Source organism: Pimephales promelas, chromosome 3 (genome assembly GCF_988280905.1).
Source record: "Pimephales promelas chromosome 3, fPimPro1.hap1.1, whole genome shotgun sequence".
Lineage (NCBI taxonomy): Eukaryota > Metazoa > Chordata > Actinopteri > Cypriniformes > Leuciscidae > Pimephales > Pimephales promelas.
The window spans coordinates 40,670,352-40,697,900 of record NC_142771.1 but is presented as its reverse complement, the minus strand read 5'-3'; the positions used below and the strand labels follow the sequence as shown (position 1 = coordinate 40,697,900).

At 38.9% G+C, this 27,549-nt stretch overlaps 2 protein-coding genes across 9 annotated transcripts in view; both read right to left on the bottom strand.

Annotated features, from left to right (window-relative positions):
- LOC120476206 (uncharacterized) overlaps window positions 1-508 on the bottom strand; it is a 54,627-nt gene extending 54,119 nt beyond the window's left edge. For 6 of the 7 annotated variants that reach the window (XM_089128887.1, XM_089128888.1, XM_089128889.1 and 3 more), the window contains exon 1: window positions 381-507. The gene's annotated coding sequence lies outside the window, so the exon portion shown is untranslated. Of the gene's footprint in view, window positions 1-380 lie in introns of all 7 variants that reach the window. The other variant, XM_089128892.1, reaches the window with a different exon arrangement.
- Window positions 509-1,019: 511 nt separating this feature from the next.
- The window catches only part of usp36 (ubiquitin specific peptidase 36), a 39,942-nt gene continuing 13,412 nt past the window's right edge, over window positions 1,020-27,549 (bottom strand). Inside the window, exons 7-21 of one of the 2 annotated variants that reach the window (XM_039667179.2) lie at window positions 24,374-24,444; window positions 24,202-24,284; window positions 23,995-24,106; window positions 23,769-23,909; window positions 20,644-20,744; window positions 20,420-20,555; window positions 19,390-19,716; window positions 17,270-17,476; window positions 16,725-16,831; window positions 12,404-13,036; window positions 9,849-10,069; window positions 9,143-9,328; window positions 8,683-8,798; window positions 8,311-8,445; window positions 1,020-2,633 (exon numbers count right to left, since the gene is read on the bottom strand). In XM_039667179.2, coding sequence (XP_039523113.2) covers window positions 8,314-8,445; window positions 8,683-8,798; window positions 9,143-9,328; window positions 9,849-10,069; window positions 12,404-13,036; window positions 16,725-16,831; window positions 17,270-17,476; window positions 19,390-19,716; window positions 20,420-20,555; window positions 20,644-20,744; window positions 23,769-23,909; window positions 23,995-24,106; window positions 24,202-24,284; window positions 24,374-24,444 — 2,573 coding nt within the window. In that variant the 3' untranslated portion in view covers window positions 1,020-2,633; window positions 8,311-8,313. Of the gene's footprint in view, window positions 2,634-8,310; window positions 8,446-8,678; window positions 8,799-9,072; window positions 9,329-9,848; window positions 10,070-12,403; window positions 13,037-16,724; window positions 16,832-17,269; window positions 17,477-19,389; window positions 19,717-20,419; window positions 20,556-20,643; window positions 20,745-23,768; window positions 23,910-23,994; window positions 24,107-24,201; window positions 24,285-24,373; window positions 24,445-27,549 lie in introns of those variants that run through there. The other variant, XM_039667180.2, reaches the window with a different exon arrangement.

The following is a 27,549-nucleotide window of genomic DNA, read 5'->3' as shown; positions in this document are numbered from 1 at the left end:
AACATGAATGATTACAAAAAACGGCACTATCAGTTAGGATCAATTTAGACAACATGATAGGGTAAAATGTGAAGAAACAGTTTAAGTTACATAGGCTAAAGTTTTCTGAACTGGGCCCTTTCCCGTCCTAGGTCTGACTAATAAATATCAAAGTCTTTAATGAACTCTAAATACATATCTGCTTGAAGAAAATAATTATGATTACTATTTTCAACCAATAAATGTTACCGGGTCCGTGAACTATCGATCAATTATCTAAAACATCGAGCAACTTGTGTTTGACCAAACTGTGACCGTGTAAGACGTGTTTAAGCTCGACAAACATGTTTATAGTAAATGCTCAGTATGTATACAGCTTTGAAACGTTTTAACGAACTTACCGTTAGCTGTGAAGATATCGTTTTTATATCTTTTGAAATGGCGTCGACAGATATAATGACTCAGCTGATGGCTCTGATCTGTGTGTGTGCATCGCTTTCGGTTTCATTTTATGAGTTCTGCCAGAAACAAGCTCCGCCCCCAACTGATCTAGTGGGGACAGATTAAATATTTTTCCATTTACCAATAGTAAAAATGTAAGTGAATTTTTCTTGTAAGAACAATGTCTTATTGTGATTTTTATTTATTTATTTATTTTTTTTTAAATTAATGTCAGTGTGGTTTCAGCCTAAAAAAATAATTTAAAGTGCAAACTTTGCAAACGGTGCCTGTCAGGAATCTAGTCATAATCACATAGCCTCTATTATCATTATCAGCCATATTTTTTGTTTTGTTTATTCTCTGCCACAGATTCTGATTTCTTATCAGGTTAATGTTAGTCAATCAGGCTACATTGTGTGTTCATGGTTTCCGGAGCGAATATAACTCAGGTGCTGTCCAGAGGAAGATGTTAAAAAAAAACATAAAAGTGCTACATGCAAATTGTGCATTATATCCAAAGTATTCTGAAGCCTTTACGATAGCTTTATAGAAAGAAACTACATACACCGCAAATTGAAGAAAACAATCCAAAAAGCATCTTTTCACAAAAGTCACAACTTTATTGCACCAGGTATATCTATATTTATGTATTTGCAATACTGAATGACTTCTTTTCAGAAAAGGCATTAGATACAGAACCATCAATTCAAATATGACAAAGACACTGTTCTTCAGCGTCCAACCCCTTTGAAAATAACCTCTCGAGTGAATTTCTAAGAGAATACAGACATCCTACAGAACGCAGAGTGAAGTCTTTGTCTGGCTCCAGAGCAAGTCTTTCAAACACACATCTATTGATTTAATAGAACTTACCATTTACAATTCCACAGACCTTAAATACATTAGGCTTCCGTTTAGCAATGTGCATTTTAACATGTTTCAATAAGTATAATTCGCAATAATATGTTCTATTCATTTTTAAAAATTAAACCAAGGCAACTTTTCTAAAACCCAAGGACTGGTGAAAGGGATGGTGTTTAACAACAAGAACGACTGGAGGGTCACAGAGAGCACAAGGTAAGACTGTACAATGTTCTATAAATAGGAAAGCGTCGACATTGGTTTACTCCTATGACAGCTCTTCGGTGGATAAGCATGTTCATCATTATGACCCAGACGTGGAACATGACAGGGTGTGTTTACAGCTCACAGAGATGATGTGTGGACCAGAAGTCTTTCCCTGGACTAGAGCATCCGTGGGATTGCTGTTGTTGCATAGAGAGTAGAAAAGAGGATGGGACACGCTAAATCAAAGACAACGGGATACTCCAATTATTAAGGAATTCACCCCACCTGGCAAAACACAGTGGTTTGTGTTAAGGCCCGTGTTTTTTTTTAGCTCACATGGATGAAATGTATTGCATTGTTGTATGCAGCACTGTGCATAAAAGACCACGTCGTCTGACTGGAAATGGAGATGCTTTATAGAGATGGCGCAAATTTCCACAAGAGACTCGATTCACTTGAAAAATGTTATTGAATAGAGTTCTGTTTGATGGAAAAAATAACACAGCAAAAGTTGGGGAGGATGGGCTAGTATTCAAGCAGGCAAGACATGAAAATATACAATCACAAGCAATAATTGTATTGCGATGTAAGACACCAGGGCCGTGTGCCTGTGGCGAACTAAAAGGCAACACAGGCAAATAACTGCCTAAGAGTGACCGGCTCAAATATGAAAAAGCAAAACAATCAAGTGAGCAAAAGTTCCCTATTGGGAACAATGATGTTATTTGTTGAGCAAGACAAATGATGCTTAAAAACATTGGAGGGAGAGGCTTAATTTTCCTGTTTCTCCTCTCAACAGAAGTCCTCAGATCACGCATCATTGGCCATTACAGCCCGAATGCTCGCCCTGGATAAAACTGGCCCTGGTGAATATTTCTTCTTATTACAATAAGAATAATTGAGTCAGTCAGAGATTAACAGGGTGCCGACTCTTCGGTGTGCCACATTTGCTATGATTCGAAGATCATAATGGCGTATATTTTGGATTCCAGACGGTGACTAAAGCCTCAGCCTCATCGCTTTATTTCACAGTACTGCTGCATTCTGGGTGGACTTCAGAGGAATCGGAGACAGATCCGACAGCTTCTGATCCAATAAGGCAACTGGTCTGGTCAGGGGAAACACATGGGATCCGCATTTCAAAACTGCAAAAACAGTGAAATAGCTCGTTATAAACAGATAAGAACATTCTTGTTAAGTTCCCATTAACGGCTATGGTCAATTTACATACATTTTTAAAAAATAAAAGTAATTATTTATTTTTTTAATTTAATGTGTTTGCTTTAAATTGGAATGGGTTAAAAATCGCAAGACTTAAAAAGACATGCAAATGATAACGTTTAGTTCGTTGCGATGACACATTGGCAGGGCAGTGTTGTGCCTGAATGCGTTCAATTAACGATAGTTCATGAAAGCGTTCATATTTTGGGCGAACGTGAACTGAACGTACTGTATTACTTCCTGATGAACGTTAGTGTGAACGCGTTCATTCTGGTGTCTGTGAACGCACGCTCTCCGTTTAACTTCGTACAGTAGGGTGCCAGATTTCTATAGAGTCTTCCAGGCGAAAACCCGGCTAAAGCACACGTTAACCGGCCTTTATATGTAGAGAAAAAACACCCAATGTGGCAACACCAGCAAGCAGTGTCGCGCCGCGGCCGCCGTCGACAAAGCAGCGAGCAAGGCGTCGTATGATCATTTAAACAGATTTTATGACGAGGTCGATGAGGATGGGAAAAATCTTACATTTCTGTGCAAACTGCCCGTCGATAAAATAATTGTTGTCTGTGGGCTATATGGGCTGTGGCAATAATAGCCTAATTAAAAAAAAGCTTGCAACATGGAAAAAAATAACTAGAAATGAACTAGTTAATTTTTTGAAGTATGAACTATGAACTGAACTAGTTCATTTTACAATTGAACTAGTTCATGTAGAAAGAGAACTTTCACAATACTGCACACGGGCCTATATGGACTCACACAATTGTCAAAATGGCCACCGTGTGGAGTATTCATGTCAACGCAGCCGGTTACATCTCAAGTCAAAGTAAACAGCTGAGTGTAAACCGGATGTGCATCAGTATATTGGGTTCCCTTTCAGTCGAGAACTTAGGACATAGTCGACCTTGACTGAAATGGGATCACGCTAGAGAGCCAATTGTCTTTGAGTATCTTCGAAGGAGCCAATGCACATTGGCTTGCGAGATGTATTGCAATCCAAGAGATGTATAACAGGTATAAATACGGAAGTAGATGCACGCACCATTTGCCTTTCGCTTGCCTTTCGCATTTGCTTGTCGCTATACAACGAGCGAGCGTGTCGTGCTTCTGGAAGTCTTTCCAGGTGTCGGTGTTTCCAGCGGTGATCACGAGCGGTGATCACGTGCAGCGGTGATCGCGAGCTTGAGCTCTAATCTGCCGTTTTCACAGCAACCAAATTTCTGTTTGTGTTTGTTTGTCTGACGTCTGTTTGAGGTCGGAGAAAGTGAGTACTTCCGTGCACCATTCCTGTCTCAGTGTTGCTGTGGTCACTCCCCTGTGTCCTCCGGCACTTGTGCAAGTTTTTCACTTTTGTTAGCAGAGTTTTGCAACACGGGTGTGTTTGCGTATTTTTCAAGCTGTCACTCCACCCGTGCGTTTCTGGATGCGGACGTCCCGTGCTTACAGCACGCTGAAGCAGCTTTTGTGGACAGTTCAAGTTTCCATTGCGAGAATATGAGAATATGTTGCGATCGAGATTCGCGTTCGTCCGCGAAGCGCGAGTCCCCATTACCACGCCCCGCCCTCAGGTGCCGTGTGTGATGGGAGGATAGTGTTGGATTTCTCGGCCCATAACCATTCCCTGTGGGCTCCTCACTCCTCCCTTCCACCACAGGCGTGCGAGTCCCCCATGGACCGTGCTGGTCCTTCTGTAATGGGTGGACCAGCCTTTTCACCCGGGGCAGGACAGGACGCCGATTGCAGCATCGGAGGGTGAGCTGGCCTCTAGAGATTATGATTCGACTGAGTTCTCTTCCTCTGGGAGCATAACGTTGTCCGAGCCGGAGTTGTCAGCTATGCTGAAATGGGCCGCCGAGGCTATCGGACAAGAGTGGAACCATCCACCGTGTCCTGCTCAGTCTTGGTTGGATGATTGGTACCTCGGGGCGGGCCGTGCTGGTTCTCAGCCCGCCGCCCCAGTGCCCTTCTTTCCCGAAGTGCATGGAGAGCTTACTAGGTCGTAGATGGCAGCTTTTACTGCCGAAAACTACCCGTGACAGTTCCTCCGTCTGCCCGTCCCAGAGGGAGTCCACCTGCCTCTGGTTCCACAAGGCCCCCACGAAAGCCTTCACTCAGGCCCCAGCATAGAGCCAGCAGCAGGCAGACCACCAAGCCAGGAGTCAAGTGTCAAAAGACAGGCGCCCCTGAGACAGCCCACCCATGGATGGACGAGCTCTTTAGATGGTTAACCCTCTGAGACCTAAGGGTATTTTTACAATAAATTTTCCGTCTGGTGTCATTTACTAAAAAAGCTTGTAAAACATCAACCCTTTGGTGCACAGACAATTGACACACCTCTTTTTTTTCAGGACAAATTGAACTTTCAGCATATTTGTGTTACATTGATGTCACCTGAATGTAAAATAAGTTATGGGACCATAAAGACAAATGAAAAAATAAATCGGAAATGGAATCACTCAAATATTTATTGAAATCACACACAAATAAATAAAAGCTAAGCAATTTTCCTCTGGAAAATAGTTTGTTCATGTCTTTGGAGTCCTGGAGCACAGGAATAAACATTATAACTTGTACAGAACAAAAACTATTGACATTTTTCCAAAAGAAGTCCAGGCGTTTGGGGCCTCATGAAATTCACTGGTGCCAAGCCTCAAAACAGTTTCTATCAGCAATCACACAGAGGCCCACATCACAGGTTTTGCATTTCTATTTTATTTATTATGTTCTTTTTATTCTTTTATAATACATTTATACTACTATAATACTTTTTTACAGTAAATAAATAAATGGCACTTCAGCTGGGCCTCATGAAATTCACTGGTGCCAAGCCTCAAAACAGTTTCTATCAGCAATCACACAGAGGCCCACATCACAGGTTTTGCATTTCTATTTTATTTATTCTTTTATTTATTATGTTCTTTTTATTCTTTTATAATACATTTATACTACTATGATAATTTTTTACAGTAAATAAATAAATGGCACTTCAGCTGGGTCTATCCTGGTAATCTAGTTCCTCATCTGTCAAAAAGCTCTGTTCTCCTGAAAATCCATCATCCTGCAATGCAACAAAATAGACCAGCGCTTTATTTACGTCCATTTCGCTGCGTTTCTCTGTGAATCGCGCGTCTCCGTGAGTCTCTCTATCTCTCTACTACACTATATCAGCGCTTGGTTCATGCGTAATGACGCACACCAATGTTTACTACGGATCAGCCTGTAATTGGTCAAAAACCATCACGTGAAAACATCACGTGATATCCAGAATGTCCGCTAGCATCGAGCTAGCGGCAAAAATGACGGAATATTTATGAATTATGGACTTCAAGAGTATCAAAGTTTGACATAAAGCGTTTGGATTTATTGCTGAAAACCTCTGAAAGGAAGCACAAGTTCCAGGCTGGATAGAAAACCTTCTGTAAAGGCTAGAAAGACCCGAAAGACACCCCCGTGATGGTTAGCTCGTTAGCTTTCTGCTGGAAAAAACGGTAAGAAAATCGATAAATCTGTCATCGAGTTATGTAAACATTTATCGGAGGTGACGTGTGGCATCGTCGACGACGCCGTCGGGCTCAGGGGGTTAACATTCTGCCACTGGCACCCTGGAGTCCAGTGGTACCCAAATTGTCAGAAGAGCAAATTCCTCCGCCCCTTGGTCCCAAGAGGACGAGGGTGGCGGTGTGCGACCCTGTGGAGCGTTTGACCTGTGTATATTGAACCGGGCCCTTCACAAGCTCCCATTCAGGATGCTAACGCAGAGACACATTTTTCAATGCATCCGTACCAAGATTGGTTTGAAGCGCTCGACCTGAAGGACGCGTACTTCCATGTCTCCATCCTGCCGTGACACAGGCCATTCCTGCGTTTTGCCTTTGAAGGTCGGGCGTATGAGGATGGGAAATCGACTACATGTGAGGTTCTCGACGGAAAGAGAACGTCCTGGTTGCGTTTGCAACCCACCGTTCCCTGAAGGTTTGGAACGGAGGACGTAGTCCCCTTGCCACTACCACTGGGCCACTGCTGACTCCGAGGTACGCTCGGCTCCTCAGCGAAAAGCAAATGGTGTGTGCATCTACTTCCGTATTTATACCCGCGCCACGGGCCGTGAGATGCAGATCTCGCATTGGCTCGTTCTAAGATACTCGGAAGACGATTGGCTCCCTAGCGTGATCCCATTTCAGTCGATATTGAGTGCGTCCTCCGTTCCCTCCTTCAGGGAATGGTGGTTTGCATATGCAACCAGGACGTTTGGTTGTTTGCTCTTAAAGGACAAGTTCGGTATTTTACAATTAAAGCCCTGTTTTAAGATCGTCCCTGATGAAATAGAATAGTTTAGATTGTTTTTTAGACAGATGCTGCTGTCACGAGAATTTTGGGATTCTGTGTTAGCACCCCCCCCCCCCCTTCACAATGGTAGCATAGGTGCACTCGGACAATCATTCATAAAAACGCATAAAACTTTAGTTTACAAAGACGTGAAACTCACCGAGTGGTCTGGGGTGTTCACTGATATGCTCACACAAAAATCGCTGCAAAAGATGCTTTCCAACAGGTTTTATCGTAGTTTTTGTCCGACTTCATTTTCTTCCTGTTTTCGGGCAAAGTCCACAGTAATAAATTGTCGAGTTCACGTGCGCGATCATTGGTAACTAGATAACTAAGGATCGCGCACGCAAACTCGATAATCGACTAATGTGGACTTCGACCAAAAACAGGAAGAAAATGGACTTGGACAAAACTACGATAAAACCTGTTGGAAAGCATATTTTGCAGCGATTTTTGTATGAGCATATCAGTGAACACCCCAGACCACTCGGTGAGTTTCACGTCTTTGTTAACTAAAGTTTTATGCGTTTTAATGAATAATTGTTCGAGTGCACCTATGCTTTCATTATAAAGGTGGGGGGGTGCCAACACAGAATCCAAAAATTCTCGTGACAGCAGCATCTGTCTAAAAAACAATCTTAACCATTCTATTTCATCAGGGACGATCTTAAAACAGGGCTTTAATTGTAAAATACCGAACTTGTCCTTTAAAGCAGCAGGCTTATTAGGCTGATGTCACTTTGTGTCAATGTGACTATGCAATATTTATTTTCACATTTAATTATCACATTTCTGTACTAATTCAAACTACATATTTTAAAAAAAACTATTCTATTGGTAAACCTTTAATTCATATTTTAAAAAAATCATATTAAATTTATAATACAATTCATATGTTTTGCCTATTGTTTGTACTTGGCTCCTTTTTTCTTATTTTTAATACAAAACAAACACAAAATAACTATATTGTAACATATATTGTTATCATGAAATAAACTTGTGTCATTTATGTGATTGGCCAAGTTGAGAGACCACTCTTTGGGCCATTATTTATTTATTTTTTTCATCAAATAGATTGAAAATGTTTAACAGAAGTAAAATGGTCATTCTTTTTTTCTTTGATACATTTTTAATTGAAATTTTCCACATTTTAATGTTTGATCTGACTTAAATATACAAGTATGATTAAAAGGATGGATAATAGTTTAATACTTTTGTAACATGGCATGGAAACATTGTTGAATGGAGAAGAAAAACAAAAAAACGTCCAAGCACCTTTCAGTGGCGATAGCCCAGACTGCTCCGCCTGCCTCCCGGCGTGACCGACCACATGTTACGATGCTCTTGGATCTTCTGGAAGACGTTTCCATTTCTCCTCTTCTCCTTTTTGTATTTTTTCATTTTTTTCACCTAATCGAGAGGGAAATTAAATGTTTATTGTGATATACTAGGTAATAAATAAAATACTGTGCACATTATACATACATTTTGTAAAAAAAAATGTAAAAAAAAAAAAAACGCAAAAGTAAAATATTCCCCTGACTAGCAGTCTAAGATGCAACCAGTCATTTCCAGTCAAAATAATTTTTCTGGTGTAAGTAATGCTCAAAAACATTGAAATATTCAAGTCCAAGTTGTAGTCCTCACTTTTCCACTGTCAAACTCCCTGTCCCATTCGTCAAGGACAGTATCGTTTTTGGCATCGCGTACATCTTCTCTGGAGTCTCTGCTGATGGCCGACGGATCTCCATCCCAACTGAGAACTGGAGGAGGAAATATTCAAAACACGGTCAATATTTCAGGTCATGCTAAGAATTTAAGCATAGGTGCAACTGAGGACCATGATTGATCGCAATTCTGCCTAAAAAAACTATAAAAAGGTAAAAAATTATAATAAAAAAAAATCTACATTTAATCATTCAACTGCAAATTGTTTTTCCCACACTGTCTCGTTGAAATGCATCAGAACAGAAACAGAAATTCCCCATTAGCATTTGAAATGGATAAAAATGTTAAGATTCAGAAATAAATCCTAACCTCTCCAACTGTCAGGAAAGCTGAGAAGTTTTGCACACAAGGTTCGGTTGACTTCTGACCGACAACTCACCCTCAGTTCCATAGGCTTTATCTGAGGAGTTCTTGAGGAGCTCCTCGACAACATCACAGCTTTTCTTGCCATCCCAGCTAATAGGAGCAGAGCACAAGCCTTTCCTCGACACGCCCTCGGCTTCCTGAAGGCTCTGCTGGCGCTTGAATCCATCCTGAACCTGGTTGTCCCAAACGAACACAGCAGCTGTAACAGAACAACCCAGAAGGTTACCTCTGAAATATGATGTCAGATATTGGTACTTAAAGTGTTTTCTGGTGTATAGTTAATTTGATGTTCATTACGAATCCAATTCAGCCTAAAATAAATAGTAAAGGGTGATGGATCAAACAGAGGAGCAAACGCTTGTCCTATCAAAAACTTGCATTCTTTACATTTTTTTGCAGTTCATAAGTGTCTTTTCGTCCTGTTGATTTTGTGGTAAAATACAACTTGGATGGTAGTTTTTCTTTGTGTTTTGTTTTATTTTATTTTATTATTAATAAAGCCGATATATCTGCATCTTTGAGTCCTCACTTCATCCTTCACCCACATCCCTGACAATAAGCACATCAAGCAAAAACATCCCAGCTGTAAGAAATAAAGACCTTATCAAACCAAAAGCTTGACCAATAATAAAGGAAATGTTTGTTTCTACTAATCAATACCATCTAAAATACTAAAGCCCACCATGTCTATGATCTTATGGCAGCAAGTGTGTTTATACCTGTAATCGGTTTACTAGGTTTCTGCGTATCCGTATTTCCCTTCTGACTAGGAGACTCGTCTCCATTGGTCTCTTGAAGCTCCCTGCGAAGTTTCTCTTCGTTCCTTGGCTTTTCCTCCTCTTCTCTTAAGTCTTTTTGTTTCCTCTTTTTCTTCTTCTTCCTGGTCTCTTCTAGGTCCTTTGTCACTGAGTTTGTACCACCAACCTCGTTTACAACAGCACTGGATGAAAAAGAAGCCATTTACCGGGGTAAGTGAAGGTAGATGTACTGTACTTAAGTGATATGCACATTTAAAAAAAGATAAGATATTAAACAGGAATTTAGCAACCATTATAATTTTTTTAAATAACAGTGTTGACTTAAACTACAAAATAAGTTATACAATAAAAGTTTAAAATGCCTTTTGGTTGGGTGCAAAGTTTCAAGTGTAAAGCCCATTGAGTTTTAATAAATACAGCCAATAATTTATGGGATTAATATCCTGCCATGATTCCAAATTAAAAAAAGTTCTGAAAGGTTGAAACTAAGTGTTCGTAAACTCAAAATCTTACAAAATAAAGTTTTGAAAGATCGAAAAATAAGATTTGCAAGATTGCAAAATGTAAAAAAAAAAAAAAAATCTCTTCAAACATTATTTTTTTAAAATTTCCTTCTTCAGAACGGCAACATTTTTTTTTTTACAATGTTGCGCAAACAATTTTTCAGAGTTTCAAATTTGTCAGTATTCTCCCACTGTAGACGTATTGCCAGCGATAATTAATGCGATATGGCTCAACTTGTCGGTTAACTATGGCTCTTCGTACACAGCAAAAACTCCAGTGTTAAATTAACACTCCTGGGAGTGTATATGAGTCCACATTCAAGAGTGTTAAAGTTAATGAGATAATTAAGTGATTAATTGAGTGATTGAGCATTATTGAAGACACCTGAAGCAGAATCACAAGGAGAAAATCTAAAATTGTAAGCCACTGTGATCAGTGTTTGCTTTAGTTGGACTCTTAAACCTTATACTGTATTATTAACTTTAGATTTTGTCTGGCAGTTTGGCATGTTGCTTCTGAATTTTAACTGCCAGAGGAACAAAGAAAAAAAAGTGATCTGATGGAGTTGGTTATGTTATGAAAATCATAATTTCATTTTGTTTGTTTTATGCTGTTGGTTACAGCATAACTGTGATTATGCATAAATATCCAGAATTTAAGATATAATATAAAGCATTTCTTAAAAGTTGTTTTAAAAGATAATCTTTTTTTTACGCACAGACAGATGTCAAAATTCAGTCAATGCATCTCAACAATGGTGACGAGCAGAATATTTAATTAGGAAAAGTAAATTACATAGACAATTCAGATCATAATTTATTCATACCGCAATGCATGATGGGAGCCATTAATGAGTTGTTATTGGTGGCAGCCACTGCAACATGCATAATTATTGTCACCATTGTTGAGATTCACAGGCTGATTATTGATGTCTGTTTCTAAATACAATTATTTGAAAGTGTTTCAGAACAATGTTAATTAAATATTTTGGATTATAAGAAAAATACTGATAATCACATGCTGTAGAACCACTAAAGTATTGCTAACAAATAAAACCAAACTATCTCAATAAGTTTCATTTTTCAGATCACAGCATGATTGTCAAAACATAACCAACTCAGATCACACTTTTCTTTGTTCATTTGACTGTTATAAATCAATAACAGCAGACAAACAAAATTTAAAGTGAAAGTATAAGGGTCAAGAGTCCAACTAAAGTAAACACTGATCTCCATAACGGTGGCTTACAATTTGTGATTTTCTCCTTCAGTGATTCTGCTCGGTATCATCAGGTGTTTTCAATAATGCTCAATCATCACTAAATTAATCACTTAATAATCTCATTAACTTTAACACTCTTGAATGTTAATCTAACACTCATATCTGCATCATATCTTCCATCTGAAAGCAGGTGAAGGTGATTTACTACCAATCAAGGAACCGACTTTACTGAAGAGATGCGCATAATGTCAAGCGATATATCGCCCAGCCCTACTTTAAACTACTAAATATAATGTATTACTAAAACTAAAACTTGAATTTTTTCCTCACACAGTAATTTTCATTTAGGATGAACTATCCACAATACATATCGTTTCATTTTTATATACCGATATATTGTGACACGATATAATTTACTACACCCCTAGTTTGTACTTTTCCAAACTGCATGCGCCAAACATGCTCATCAAGAATATTTAGGGCTTAAACGGCGCCTTTAAGACCAAGCAGAGTCTGTCAGCTGATCCGGTCACTAAACTTCTGCACAGGCGGTAAACCGTTATCCTGCTATGACTTCACTACCGTACAGCTCAACAATAAAATTGCGTCATTATCCAATGTGGTTGAACGACCAATTTGCAACAATATGGTTTTGGGACTAGCTAGCTAGCTAGTTGATTTCAACGATGCATCGTACTACGGTAATGAAGCAGCGAGTTGCGCCGTTGTACGGGAAACACACCCCTGATCGGACTCACCGGCTCCGATTAAACTTTCCATACCCAACTTACCACTTTGAGACAGTGGCTTTATTCCTGAGCTCTTCCAGCTGCTCCGGGAGTTTGTGCCTCTTCTTCTTCGGGACGGGGTCAACCGGAGGCACTGACTGAGTTTCCATCTGACATTTCTCCGAAGCTTTAGACGACTTAATCTCATTTCCCTTGGCTTCTGAGGTGATGCTCCAAGTTTCTCCAAGACACCAGTCCTCATCTTGATGGGTCTCGAGATGGGACGGCACACACTCCCTCTGGACCTCAAGGCCATTTTCCTCCAGCTCCCGTTTCCTCTTCTTCTTCTTCCTCTTCTTCTGCCTGTGTTCAGTACTTGGCTTTGGTTCTTCTGGGGGTGAGGCTTTAGGGGCGTCCTGCTCTACTTCCGAATGGCGTCGTTTTAGTTTCTTTTTCTTCTTTTTTAGCGTGGGACTGGCGTGCTCCTGGGGGGGTTCTGTAGAGGAGGCAGACAGGATCATCTGGCTCTGGATTGGTTTGTGTGTACGGGGCAGCTGGGGCTGAACGCCATTGGTGTGTGTGTAGAGAGCATGAGCGGGCGACTTCAGAGTGGAGGAGGGCTGTTTAAGGGGACTTGAATCTTTAGGGAGGCGAGTTGAAGGTGGAGACTGCAGGTTGAGCGAATGAGTTGAAAATCTGGAGTAAAGGATAGAAACACTTTAATTGTTAGACGTTGAGATGACAGATTTTATTTTAGCATCAACGTTAATGCATTCATTTGCATTCATGTAATGTGTTGCTTAATGTATTCTTATACATGTGAAATTGTTGATACATTACGGATTGGATCTTTATTTCTATTTCATGTCAATAGTTGGCTACAGAAAGAATTCATTTAACTAAGAGGGGAAAATGTGATATCCTTACATTAATACTCCACTAGATGGCACTCAAGCTCCTTAGGTTAGATTTAAGTAGGAGAGAAGAGGAAGGGTGAATGCTGAACATGTGCTTGCATGTTATTCTGCTTGTGTATTAGTTATTAAAAGAGTTTCCTAAGAGAAGTCTACTTGCTTGTTCTTCTTGTCATGAAGACATAACAAATTTGGCTTGGTATTAACAAATTTCACAATTTTATTACATTTCGATTCAGTGATTGGCACGTATCAGGTACCGTACAGGTTCATTTTTCTCAAAGAAAACAAAACTAATGCTGTAAACCAGTGGTTCTCAAACTGGAGTGCGACGCTTATCCCTGAGGTGGCAGAAGGGGGTACTCGAACAAAAGGCTGAGTTTCCCCGTTCATTTAATTCTACCCCACCTTAAAATAACATTAAAACAACTGAGCATGCATTTCTAGCATGTTTGTTGTGTTGGTTCATCAAAAACTCACGGTTAAAATGTCGTCCAACAAAAAAATTATCTTGGTACTAATTTCCCCTAGCTTTACCTTGTTGAATGAACTTTTGTAAATAAGACTTAAGAAGTGAAAAGTTGTCTGTGCCCAAAAAAAATAAACTTTTAGTTGAGTCAACTTGACATTACAATTCGCAAACAAATCTTTTGTACATTCTTCAACATTTTTTTTGTCTATTGGAAGTTCTTATTAAGAATAAACAGGTAATGTTTGCTCATAACACACACGACCAGCGTCGACCAATAGTGAGCCAATACAGGACTAACTCACTCGAGGTCCACAGAGAAGGAAATATTTGAATAAAGTCGTTATTTTTGTTTGTTTTTTTGGTGCACAAAAAGTATTTTCGTCGCTTGATAAACTTAAGATTGAGCCACTGCAGTCACTTGGACTATTTTAACTATGTCTTTAATAACTTTTTTTGGGCCGGCAAAGAGCATATCGCAGGTAAAAAATAAAATCTAAATTAATAGATAACCTTGTATGAAAATACCATATGAAAATTTAATGCAGGATTCTAAATGTTTTAAAACATCATAAGGGCACTAATTTAGTAGATAAAGTGAGCGTTTCTTGGAAAACAGCTTTTTTTAACATCGCGTCATTTGACGTCATATCAGGGAGCCTCAGCCTCGGCTCAGTGCAGAGTTCAGTGAGAGCGGTCGTCAGTCAGTGTGTTTTCGGTAGTTTTTGTATTTTAATTTATCATCATGGTAAATTATTGTGTTTGTGGAGGTTGCAAAAACTCCAGCCTGTCAGGACTTCAAGGTCGAGTCCACAAGTTTCCATTACAATAAAAGGGACGGTGCTATAGCCTATCTTTCGTTCCTGGTGCGGTTTGTGCAGGTGAAGAGACGGGATTTCTCTTCCACATCGGCTTCGGAAAACGCGGTCGTGTGTAGCGTTCACTTCAGATCAAATGATTATCATCGCGGCGATATGATGGAGTTCAACATGGGATGCCAAAGAGAGAATATTGATCGTCGTATACTACCAATGGCAACAAATAGTGTTATATAGGTAACTTAGTCATGTCATGCCCTAAATAGAACTTGTAATTGAAAAACAAAATTGGTTGTTTAAATACTCAAATCTTTAATGTTCTGTTTGTTATAACCCAGGTGAAAAATATGTATTAAAAAGTATGCTTTTAGTACAATAGAAATATAATCAAGTAGGGGTGCACCGATATGAACATTTTGGCCGATACTGTCAGCTGGCCTGTTATGGGATCATAATAACCTGTACAATATTGTGAGCACAGTGTATATCGTTAGCGAGCGTGTTTATCTATAAGCACGTCTCTCACCTAAAGGCACCTGTCCTGTTCTCCACTGGTTCTCCTCACATCACAGCTCAATTTATCTCTGACCGTTCTGTCTAACATTATCCTGGCCTGTCCCTGCTCTCTTTAGCATAGCAGGCTCATAACTTTATGGCTTGGTCCGTCATACGAGTATTTCCTCAGCGTCCGAAATGTCATTGCGATCCATTGTTTTCCTGTTGTGTGAATCGACCGCTCTCCTGCTCATTGCGTCACGCCCGCCACGCCCATTTTCAGACGCGGAAGTAAAATTCTCACAAAAATGACTCCAGAAGCTTCTGTAGTGTATTTATAAGTATATTTTCAAGAAAATCTAGTTCCACATTATTTTTTTCTGTCCATTAACTCATTGGATCTAGTCCAGGCAAAGTAGCGTTTTACGACTGACTAATTGTAAAATAATTTTTTGCAGCATAGATCATTTCTATGAGGTGTCCAGAACAACATACTAAAAGTCCTAAGAAATCCTAGTTGAGGAAATATGTTTAATTCGCATCAATCTTTGGTGTGCCAGTAAGGCCAGACAACAATACACCCCAATGGGGCTATTTTTTTCCTTTACTCCTATCAAAATAAAACTTTATGCAATGAAAGGATCCATGAAAAGTAACAAATTTTGTATTACAAGTTTCTTTGAAAATGAATTTTATTATGCAAATGAGCTATACACTAATCGAATACACCCAAATAGGCTTATTTTTTTCCTTTACTCCTACCACAATACAACTTTACACAAAGAAAGTCTACAAGAAAAGTAAAACATTTTGTATTAGAAGTTTCTTTGAAAATGAATTTGAATATGCAAATTAGCAATTTATTAATCGAATATGCCCAAAATACACCCTAATGGGCTTTTTTGTTTCCTTTAGTCCTATAAAACTCACAATTAAACCTCACAGAACAATGACAGTGAAAGTATACATGAAAAGTAACCTTTTTGTTTTACAAGTTATCTTGCAAAACAAAAATGTATGTAGTTAGCAGAGCCGGACCGTATCAGAGTACATTTACTTTAGTACAGTACTCAAGTACAATTTTGAGGGATCTGTACTTTACTTGAGGATCATTTTTGGGGAGTACTCTTGACTTTAGTCAAGTACAATTGAGAGGGAAATATTGTACTCTTTACTCCACTACATTTCTATCCATAACCGTGAGTACCCATAACTACTTCTAAAAAAAATGAAAATAAGAAAAATCTCGGAAAGCCTCAATTTGTTGTTTCCCTCTCAAACGTGATTGGATTGTGCAAGCGCCTAGCCTGGGCTTCCCCATCCTGTCCCTATAAAAGCCTATGGAGGAGTAATCCAGCTCTCAGATTTAATCAGAAATATCATAATTTGTGTTCCGAAGATGAACAAAAGTCTTACAGGGTTGGACAACATGAGGGAGAGTAAACTGACAGAACTATCCCTTTAACTGGTGTTCATTTTAACTCATATTATCAGTACTTTTTGCAACAAAATAATGGCTTCAACGAAAGTCACAGCAGTGTTCAAGCGCCGCTCTACATTTGTTCGTTTGAGAAGCCGCTTCGAATTAGATGTATACACATCACAACAGGACAGAAAAGACTATGGCCACTTCCGTTTCATGCCGACTCTGCTGTAAGCTCTACATATCAGAGAGAGAGAGAGAGTACCTGTGGTGCGGGTGAGTTGAGGCCTGGCTGAGGAGGTCACTGGACAGATGAAGAGATGAAGGGGGCGGAGCCTCAGTGCTGCTGCTCGGGCTCTGCCGGGGACTGGCCTGCAGTTATTGACATAAATAAAAACTTTGTGGTCTAAAAAAAATATAAAATAAAAAAACATAGCCATGAAACGTGACAATGACAAAGGGACCCCAAATGGGGGAAGAAATCATCAAAACCAAACCAAAAAAAGAGAAGGAAATAAAAAAACAGTAGGAAGGGGGGAAGGGAAAAGAAAGTGTAGCAGAGAAGAATTAGAAATTGTTAGAAAGAAAAAAAACAAAATAAATTTTTAAAAAGGACAGCAGTGCAGACTGCGAACCGACAAAACACACATGAGCCGAGAAGTAAACGTATTATAATTATTGGCCGTTACGAGCAAAGTCTTTCAACATCTGTTCGTCTACGAGGAATGAAGTGGACAAACATGGGAAGGCAAACAGACAAGCAGTCTCGAGCGCCACCGGCAGATGAAACGAGGCTGGACGGAGACTGACCTTCTTGGCGGACAGGGCGAGTCGTTTGGCGGGCGGGGGGGACATGGTGCTGACGGCCTCTGAGGCGACATTGGTCAGCGCCGGGGTTTTGAGCTTCAGCAGCTTCTGCTCCTCTGAGTTCACACGCTCTGTGCTCTTCGCCGGAGACGACGGGCCGTTCACACCAGACGAGCCGCCAACAGGCGCGCTCCTCGTGCCAATAGACTCCTGAGAGAGAGAGAGAGAACACACCCCACAGGTGAGAGGAAATCAAACCGCGCTCATAATGTGAACACTCCATGAACGTGTCGTGTTGACTAAATAAGGGGGAAAATCTTCAGACTTGAAGCTGCTATGTAGTGGAAATCGTAACTTCTGTTTACGCAAGTATGCTAGGGCTGCACGATATAAAATAAAACCGATATGGCGATATGGCTTAGTGCAAGACTTCAATGGGAACCAAACGGTTCAAGGTCCAAAAGACAGTTTCAGTGCAAACTACAAACTGTTCAAAGGGCTTTAAACGATTCCAGACGATGAATAAGGGTCTTATCAAGCTAAACGATCGCTCATTTAATAAATAAATAACAAAGTTTAAAGGGATACTCCACTTTTTTGGGAAATAGGCTCATTTTACCACTCCCCCAGAGTTACCGTTTTCGAATGTATTCAGCCTATTTTTTGATATTTAGAAGAATCAGTAACCAGACAGTTTCTGGTCTCATTGACTTCCATAGTATATTTTTTTCCTACTATGGAAGTCAATGAGACCAGAAACTGTCTGGCTCCTGACATTCTTCTAAATATCAAAAAAAATCAGCTGAATGGATTCGAAAACGGTAAAAGTCGACTGTTTAACTCTGGGGGAGTGGTAAAATGAGCCTATTTCCAAAAAAAGTAGAGTATCCCTTTAAGTTTTATAAGCTCAAATGCTCGCCTTGCTCTGTTCCGCGATGCACGTTCATGACTCTCCTGTTCGGACTCGTTCATCAAAACGAACAAATCTTTTTCCGGGTCGTTTAGTTAATTCAACGAACGAAACGAACAAATTGACTCGGAAAAAGATTTGTTCATTTTGATGAACGAGTTCGAACAGGAGAGTCACACAGAACAGAGCAAGGTGAGCATTTAAGCTTATAAAACTTAAACTTTGTTATTTATTTATTAAATGAGCGATCGTTTCGCTAGATAAGACCCTTATTCATCGTCTGAAATCGTTTAAAGCCCTTTGAACAGTTTGCACTGAAACTGTCTTTTGGACCTTGAACTGTTTGGTTCCCATTGAAGTCCATTATATGGAGAAAAATCCTAGAATGTTTTCATCAAAAACCTTAATTTCTTTTCGACGAAGAAAGAAACACATGGACATCTTGAATGACATGGGGGTGAGTAAATTATCAGCAAAAGTTTTATTCTAAAAGTGAACTACTCCTTTAAAGTAGCACTTATTTATGCAAATGTTTAGTAAAATAGTTTTTATTACTCGATTTACTTTACAGTAGTATATAGTATTATTACAATATATATCTTTAATTTTGCTTAATGTTTTTATTTTTAATAATAAATCACAATAAACACATAATTATTATTTTACAGTCATATTGATTTGGTAAAGAAGTGGAACACCCCATTTTTTCAACACTCACAAAAATGTGATGTAGGATTTACTTTAAAAATTCACTAAATTACAAAGAAATGGCAAATAATGCTTTGAAATAAAATGAAATTCAGGTGAAAACTTAATTATTATCTTTTTTTGTAAAATAAATCTTTTTTGTTGTTGTAATTAGCATGAACTTTTCCCAAATCGTTCAGCCCTCAAACCCATTAAAAATTCAGGGTAAAAAGTATTTTATCAACTTTTTTTTTTTTTTTGATTATTTTTATTTTCTATGCAGATGCAACAATCACCCCACTCACTGTAGTATGATTAATTCTTTCCAAATACAGCTGCTATTCAAGTCATCTGGTGAAACTTCCTGTATGTTTTAAATGATCACAAAACAAAACAAAAAAATCACAATGTCAGTTCTCTCCAATATCGTGCAGCCCATGTCATCACACCCAAACAACACTAACAGGACTGTCAGTTCACTCTGCTGGACAAACTCCAGTAAACACACAGGTCCACGGGGACTTACTTTCGACTCTGAGGTGTCTGCCGAGGAGCTGTCAGACAGGGATTTGAGTGAGGTAGATGATGGCAGGCTTCGGCTCTCGCTGTGGGGTTTGGGAAGGCCGTTGGATGGAGCAGGGGTGCTGCTGCGGGACTGAGGCATGGGCTTCTTCACCTTTTTAAAGGAGTCCTCGATCAGTGTGGGTCCACTGGACAGCTTGGGCAGGGCGTGAGACGTGCCTGTACCATTGGACATCTTCGGCGATTGGATCCCTGAACAGTTCCTGGCTACTGGAATACCAAGACCTCCATCCACAGACTGGATTTTTCTCAGCTGAGCAGGATCAAGCTTCTGGAGGGGGACAATTAGATGTAATGTTAGCATGTTGCTGTGCAAATGCGATGGTTCCCAACCATGGTTCTGATGGACCCCCAGTAGAGTTGTTCATTCCCTGTTGTTACTAACTTACTAAACTGACATCGCTAGCTTGAATCTAAATAGATTTTAGCACAACGCGCTAGTAATTCGCTAGCCTGTTAGCGTGCCATCCGTGCGCTCTTTATTTATTTCGCTCTTTTAAAAATTGGGTGATGGTGAACACCGCTCTTCCGTTCCGACTACCATAACAATGAGATCCTCCCCACTCAGTGAAACACCCGCTGAGAAACCTGTTGATTGTGCCCGAGTTATTGGCGATTCCATCACACGTAAAGTGAAAATAGAGACGCCAGCAACCATAGTCACATGTTTGCCGGGAGCCAGAGCGCCTGACGTCAAAGCAAATGCTTCCAGAGGTCATAGATCCTCTTCTTAAGATCATTAATTTGTCTGTCAATATGATATGTATCAAAAACTTTTAAGCGGACTATGATTTTGAGCAAACTTGATCCTACAGAATTAGACAATTACAGGTCATCTACTACTTCTTGAACGTCGTCATCTCAGTTAAACCACATACTATCAAAACATGTTCGTTCGTTTTCTTGGATGCATGTAAACCTATTTTAGGAGTAAAAATCAAATCAAATCTCCAGATGGTGCCAGACATGCCTACCTTCGCAACCTGTGGTGAAGACAAAGGTCCATTGAATGTGCTCTTCTTCGGCTGATCCGGTGTGATGTTGGTTCTCCCAGAGTGCACCATGTTTTGCTTTGCATTTGAAGCCTCTGTATTTTTCTTTTCAGGGATCCTACAACACAAAAGATGTGATTGTAATAATGAAGCATATCTACTGGCTACTGAAATATGAACGGCAGATAAAAGAGCAGGAACATTACCTCAGGTAGAAGAGCACATAGGCCTGCTGATTAAGGACAACCTTGATGTTACTGGAATGCACCATTGAGTCATTCATCTGGTACCACTGCCCATTACTGGCCTATCAAGGAACATTTGCACCAGAATATTAAACAAACAAATTAAAAATGAAGACAAAACGTGATCAACTTTTCCCCCAATGGGCTAGTTATCTATCAAATGTATCAACAAGGCAACCTCATCGAGATCATTGCAGTGTGTTTAACTGGGGACTGCTGATATTCTAGTCATCTATCAAAGGTTTCATGCTGACCATATTAAAATACTGAAGTCATCTGTGGTCATTTTAGTAAAGTCAGCAGCTATAACTGTTTTAATAGCCACAATGAGGTCTTCTAACTTGCATTGGTACAAAAAGATAAAGATTGTGAAAATCGAGCCGGTAGATTGACAGTAGTGAAAGCTACAATATAGCAATTATTACACAAAAGACTTGACCGCTCAATTTTGCGATTGGCCAATCAGAATCAAATTTCCAGAGAGCAATAACCAGTAATAGAGACAGACAAGCAAGTTTTACCACGTCTAAAAATGTACTTATTTATACACATTATTATGCGTGTTATATTGCTTGGCATTAAATTTCAGAAAACTAGAGTGTTTCTAATACAACGGCTAATTGAGTGATCTCAAATTTGACATTTTCAATATTTTTTCTTGTTTTGGAAAGTCATAGATATGCTATTATCGAATATTTGTTTAGCTATTGGAGCAAATGAGAACACACACACACTTTTTGAAATTTCAGTTTACCAAACTTTGGCAACCTCAGAAATGTGAAAAGGGTAAATTTATTGTAGTATCATGATAACACAATGACACATTACACAACAATGAAACACTAAATCATGGTACCACCACAGTACTTGTTATGATCAGTGTTGGGTAAGTTACTCTAAAAAAGTAATTAATTACTAGTTACTAATGACCTCTTCAACAGTGTAATTAGATTACTGTATAATTACTCTCTCTAAAAAGTATTTAATTACTTTTAATTACTTTCAAAATCCCAAATCAATCTCAACCAGCTAAATAATACAAGGATATACAGCTTTTTTAATTCTTTCAAATAAATACTATAAAATTGCATGAATTATCCTTAAACTGACCAAGGTGGAGAAGGTTACATTATAAAAAAACATACTTTTATAATAATTACATTTTGACAATACAAACAATACATTTTGATGTTAAACCCACTATTGTTTTATGTGTGATCTCATGACATTTCACACTTTTTTCATACATATTTTACAATAATTCATACGAATTTGTACGAGTGCGGTCGTACGATTTAGACACCTCATAAAATGCATACGAATCGCTGTGAGGTCGGATTGATCTATACACAGTATTTACCTCAATTACATCAGAAGTAACTGTAATTAAATTACAGATAAATTAAGAGTAATCCCTTACTTTACATTTTCAAGGGAAAAGTAATTAAATTACAGTAACTAATTACTTAGTAATTAGTTACACCCAACACTGGTTATGATGCAATCAAATCCAGATGGATACACTACAGTCTTGTCCAGCTATTTTAGGGATACATTTGCTGATTTATAAATGAGCTTATTTTAAAGTGCCTCTATAATGCTCTTTTGGACATGTAGTGTGTAATCTAGCTGTTGGAGAATGTTAAAGTTCAGTGGAAATCCAGTCTTACAAATGTGCACAATGCCAGCCTATGGTCTTTACTGACTGCCCTTGAACATCGTCTACTTTTACTATAGCTGCAGCTGAGGCTGGAAGAGTTTGGTTTGTGTTGTTGACCTTTCAAGTAGATGCTGTTTTCTTGCATTTTACAAATACACTTTGCATCTCTTCCATCCAAAGGCCGAGGACTCGCACTTAAATTGATACGGGTAAAACAGATACCTTCATTACTGTTAGCATCACTGTGTACCAAATGCGAAGTTCAGATTTGGTAATGGCCGTTTAATTTCCAACACAAACTGTTAAGCCAACCCGGTCTCATCCCAAGACGTCATATAACTGACGTTTTGGGACGTCTTTTGACCATACGTCAATATTCGCCTTTTTAGGGCCCCCTTAAACGTCGGTAGATGAGGTTATGGGATCCTAACTCTACCCCATACCTAAACCTAACCCTAAACCTAACCCGTCACCTAACTGACGTTAAAGGTAAAGCGTCAGTTGTATGACGGCCCGGGATCGCCATCTACCGACGTTTAAGGGGGCCCTAAAAAGGCGGATATTGACGTATGGTCAAAAGACGTCCCAAAACGTCAGTTATATGACTTTTTGGGATGAGACTGTGTTGGTTAAGCATGTGACAAAAGCGTGTGTATTGAGAGAAACATTCTTGTTTGACCTTGGATGCATGTAAACCTTTTGTAGGAGACTCCTAACTTTTAAAACAGCATAATAAAGGGCACTTTAAAAAAATCTGAAAAAACTGTTCACTTTGAAATTAATTTTTGGTATGTTTTATCTTACCTCAAGGGCATCCAAGATGATATTTTGATATATTTTCAATTTTGATATTTTTAGGTCAAACCGTTCTTGTCTATCAGTCATATAATGGAGGTCTATGGTCACCACCTCAAAGAGCATGCACAGAGAAGACCAAATTAAACATGATTTAATGACTAAATGTAAGTACACATTGATGGCCTAAGACATGAAACGAGCGGTTTGTGTGAGAAAACGAACAGTATTTATATGGTTTTTACCTCTTGTAACCACAGCCACGTCTGACAGTCACAGATTACCTCTTGTAATCACAAGTAAAAACGATATAAATACTGTTCGTTTTCTCACACAAAACGCTCGTTTCGTGTCTTAGGCCATCAGTGTGTACTTACATTTAGTCATTAAATCATGTTTAATTTGGTCTTCTCTGTGCATGCTCTTTGAGGTGGTGACCATAGACCTCCATTATATGACTGACAGACAAGAACGGTTTGACCTAAAAATATCAAAATTGAAAATACTGTGGAAACAAAGACACCTACATCTTGGATGCCCTCGAGGTAAGATAAAACATACCAACAATTAATTTTAAAGTGAACTATCCCCTTAAATAAGCAGGTTGTATTTAAAAGCATAGGGCGCTCACCTTGACGTAGCAGTAGTAGTGTCCGGCATGGCAGCTGTAGCCCGAGTGCACAAGCACAGCATAGAGGCCGTACATCACAGGATCTCCAGTGCTCTGGGACATGTACGGACGAATGTTCAGGAACTCTGGGTAGCCGACATCCTACCAGAAAACCATCAATCAGTGGGTTGATCAAGACTAAAGGCCCGTTTGCGTGGCAGTGGCAGTGGCGTGTGTAGGCTGATACCTTGGTAATTTTCCCCCCACTGAAGTTGGCGAACCGTTTAAGTGACAGCGTCAGCACATTTGATGTTCTGTGAACTGTGAACCGCTTCGACGCTGGAACTTTCTTCTTACATCTAAAGCAAGAGAGATGCACATATGATGTGAACGGTCGCTTACTAGGTGACTGGCCTGCACGAATGTGTTTTGTAGATATATGAATACAACTCACTTGGCACACATGTAGGCATTCTCGCCACTCAAAACATCAGGCTTGACAAAGAGTTCCAGAGCGCGAACGATGTTGGCCGCTTGCTGAAATGGAGAGTTAATGTTATTCAGCCTGGGACAAAAGACATTCATCATCCTCACATGGCTTTGAAAAACAGAAGTCAGAATCTCACCCGAATCTCCAGAGCGATGTCCAGGTACGGGTCATACGTGTCTGACACGCTTTTACAAACAGAGCACTTCACTGCAAAAAAAAACAGAGAATACAAAATAAACACACCGATTCTGACTTCATACCTCACAATTGAAGGTATGCGCGTGATGTCACCGTCGGCCGGAGTGCTTGCAGTTACTCACAGTGAGTGGCAAAAAGACTGAGCGGCTGTATTTGCTTTCAGCGTGAATGCCGCGAAAAACAATCACAACACATATAAAGAGGAAAAGAGCTTTGCGATTGACTGTACGACTAGATTTGAAAAAAAAAAAAACTCTGAGGTCTATTTTTACAGACTGCTATACTATAGAAAGAGGAGCAAATGGATCGAAACAACTGGACTACCTGTAAAACCATACCCATATATTTTGTATTGTTATATATAGTAACAACTCATCAATTAAATATTTATCATTGCATATTCTGCATTATTGGATGTTTTTTAATAAACACTGACCAAAAAAAAAAAAACAAGTTTTATGGCTGGACGATAAGATATATAGGCTATATATATAACAGTGATATAAGTGATCCCCCGCATTTAGACCTATATTGTATTTATATAAAGCGTTCACGGGCCTATATTGCTTTTATTTCCCTGGTGTCGGAAACCAGGCAAACATAAATGTCAGGCAACACGATTCCTGGCTGCATGTCAATATCCATGGATCACTGGATCTTTAGTAAGTTGTAAGGAACAATATATTGAGTCCAACATTTACTTTAAATTGATAAAATTGTTCGTTTTAGTCGCATTTTCGCATTTTCCCCTATTAAATCCAGTCACGCAGCAGATCTTTTGCCACTCAGTCAGGCTGAGGGGGGTTGTTCCGGCGGGAAAGTGACGTCAACGCATTCCCTCTATTGCGAGTTTATATTGCACAGTCAAAAAAAGCCAGGAATTGTGGGATGTAAACTCACAATTGCGAGAAAAAAAATCTGAATTGTGAGATTAAAACTTTCAATTGTCTTTTTTGTAGAGCTGGGTATTGAGTAGTGTTGTCACGGTACCAAATTTCAGTATTCGGTACCAATACCAGTAAAAATTCACGGTTCTCGGTACCAATTTCGGTACCAAAGCTTAGTTTAAATTTACATATATTTAAGTGTTTATCACGGTTACAAGTATGGAAACTGTACATTTGCATTATAAACACTTTAGAAAAAAATTTGATAAAATGACCTAAAATAAACAATAGTATACACTAACACATTTTTAAAGTTGTTTGTAAAGTTTTAATCCATTAACATTTATTTAATGCACAATGAATGAAGTGAACAAACATGAACAATCAAGTGTTTCTATTAAATAACATTTACAAACATTAATTAATGTTGTAAAAATATATTGTTCACTCAATGTGTTGATGTGAACTAAGTAATGTTGATGAATGGTATCTTATTGTAGCATTACCAAACTATAGGCTACAGGAGAAAAAACATGTTTTATTTGATTTGACTGTACTTTTATTTAATCTAAAACTGCATTCATATTTAATTTTTAAAAGTCTTTTTAAACCTGCTGAGTAATAAAGGCAAGAATACGCCTAGAACTGGCACCGACATTAAATGACATAAATAGGGATGCATCGATACTAATACCACTCTGGTGTCGGGTGGATACTACTGTGCTCTTGTACTCGTAAAACTACCGAAAGTTAGTTTAAAAACTAACGAAAGCACTTTAGAGGCCGTTCACATATCGCGCGTGTTTTTTATTATATTTTTGCGCGTGCTTATTCTTTCCAAAGCGCTTGCTCTCACGCGGCGTCTGTCGTTGCTATGCAACGAGTTTTTATTATGAGCGCGCTTGCCTCGCGCCTATATTTGAAATTGCGAATTTGCATGTAATCGGCCTCTTATGGCAACGTGACATTAGCCTAATCCAAAATATTTCCATATGTGGCTCTTTCCTCCTTTCGTGTCAACAAGTGGATTCAGAGAGAGAGAGAGCATATCAGCGTTATGAAGAGGACGCAACTGTGCACCTTTCAGACAGCGCATCTAGAACTGGATTAACCTGGTATTCGGTACCTAGAAAAGCTGGTACCGTAACATTTTTTTTTTTTAGTACCGACTTGGTACCGAAGTACCGAGTTTTTTGACAACACTAGTATTGAGACAAATTTCACAATTCGATTCGATTTCGATTCGATTCAATATCAACTATTTTGGATATCAGTTCCAATAAATGGCCATTTTTCTCAAGGGAATCAAATCTCTTAACTAATGCTGTAAACTATGGGAGTCTAGTTGTAGCCTATAGGCTTCATTAGCCTAATATGAAGGTAATATTGAATGAATCACTTAAATTACACTTTTATTTATTTTTATAATAAGAAGATTATATGAAATATAAACATTTAAATGGTGGCTGTCATAAAAACTTGCCAGATTTATTCAAATATGCATTAAATATTGAAGAACATTAAGATTATAATGTAATATGGTGTATATATTTAGCAAAATGCTCCTCTCTAGAGTTATTTTTCTAGCTGACTAACGAGTTTATGTGGGTTTTCTGAGGTAAATATGACGATACATGACATTGATTACAAGCTGTTTAACTGACGTCTTTCCACAGTTGAAACGCTGATTGAGGGAATCAATGTGACATGATACGGATTTCGATAAGTTGTACTCCATCTTTAACACACTTTCAGATGCTCATTCATGTTTATTTGGCGCTGTGACTGGTATTATTAAGCCGGAAGAGAGATCAGCGCTGCTGCTTCTCTTGAGCGCCGCCAGAGCGATCTCACGCCACAGCGCCAAAACGCTATTTATGTTTTTGAATTTCTAAAGAAAATGGACGCAATTTGAAAATTGAGACTTTGTTTCATATCAATAGTAACAAAGGACAAAGATTATTGCGATTTTTTTTTGGATGCGCGCAGCCGCGATACAATGTCTCATTCATTCAAACGAAACAGGATGACTAATCGATTCTTGAGATTTAAGAATCGATATCGGTTCGTAAAAATGAGAATCGATTAATATCGAGAAATCGATATTTATTACTATTTAGTATCCTGGGAAAAAAAATTATCAGTGTCCATAAAACACTTGGTTGATAAGAATCAGAAATGTTCCTTGAAAAGCAAATCAGCATATTAAAGGATCATGTGACACTGA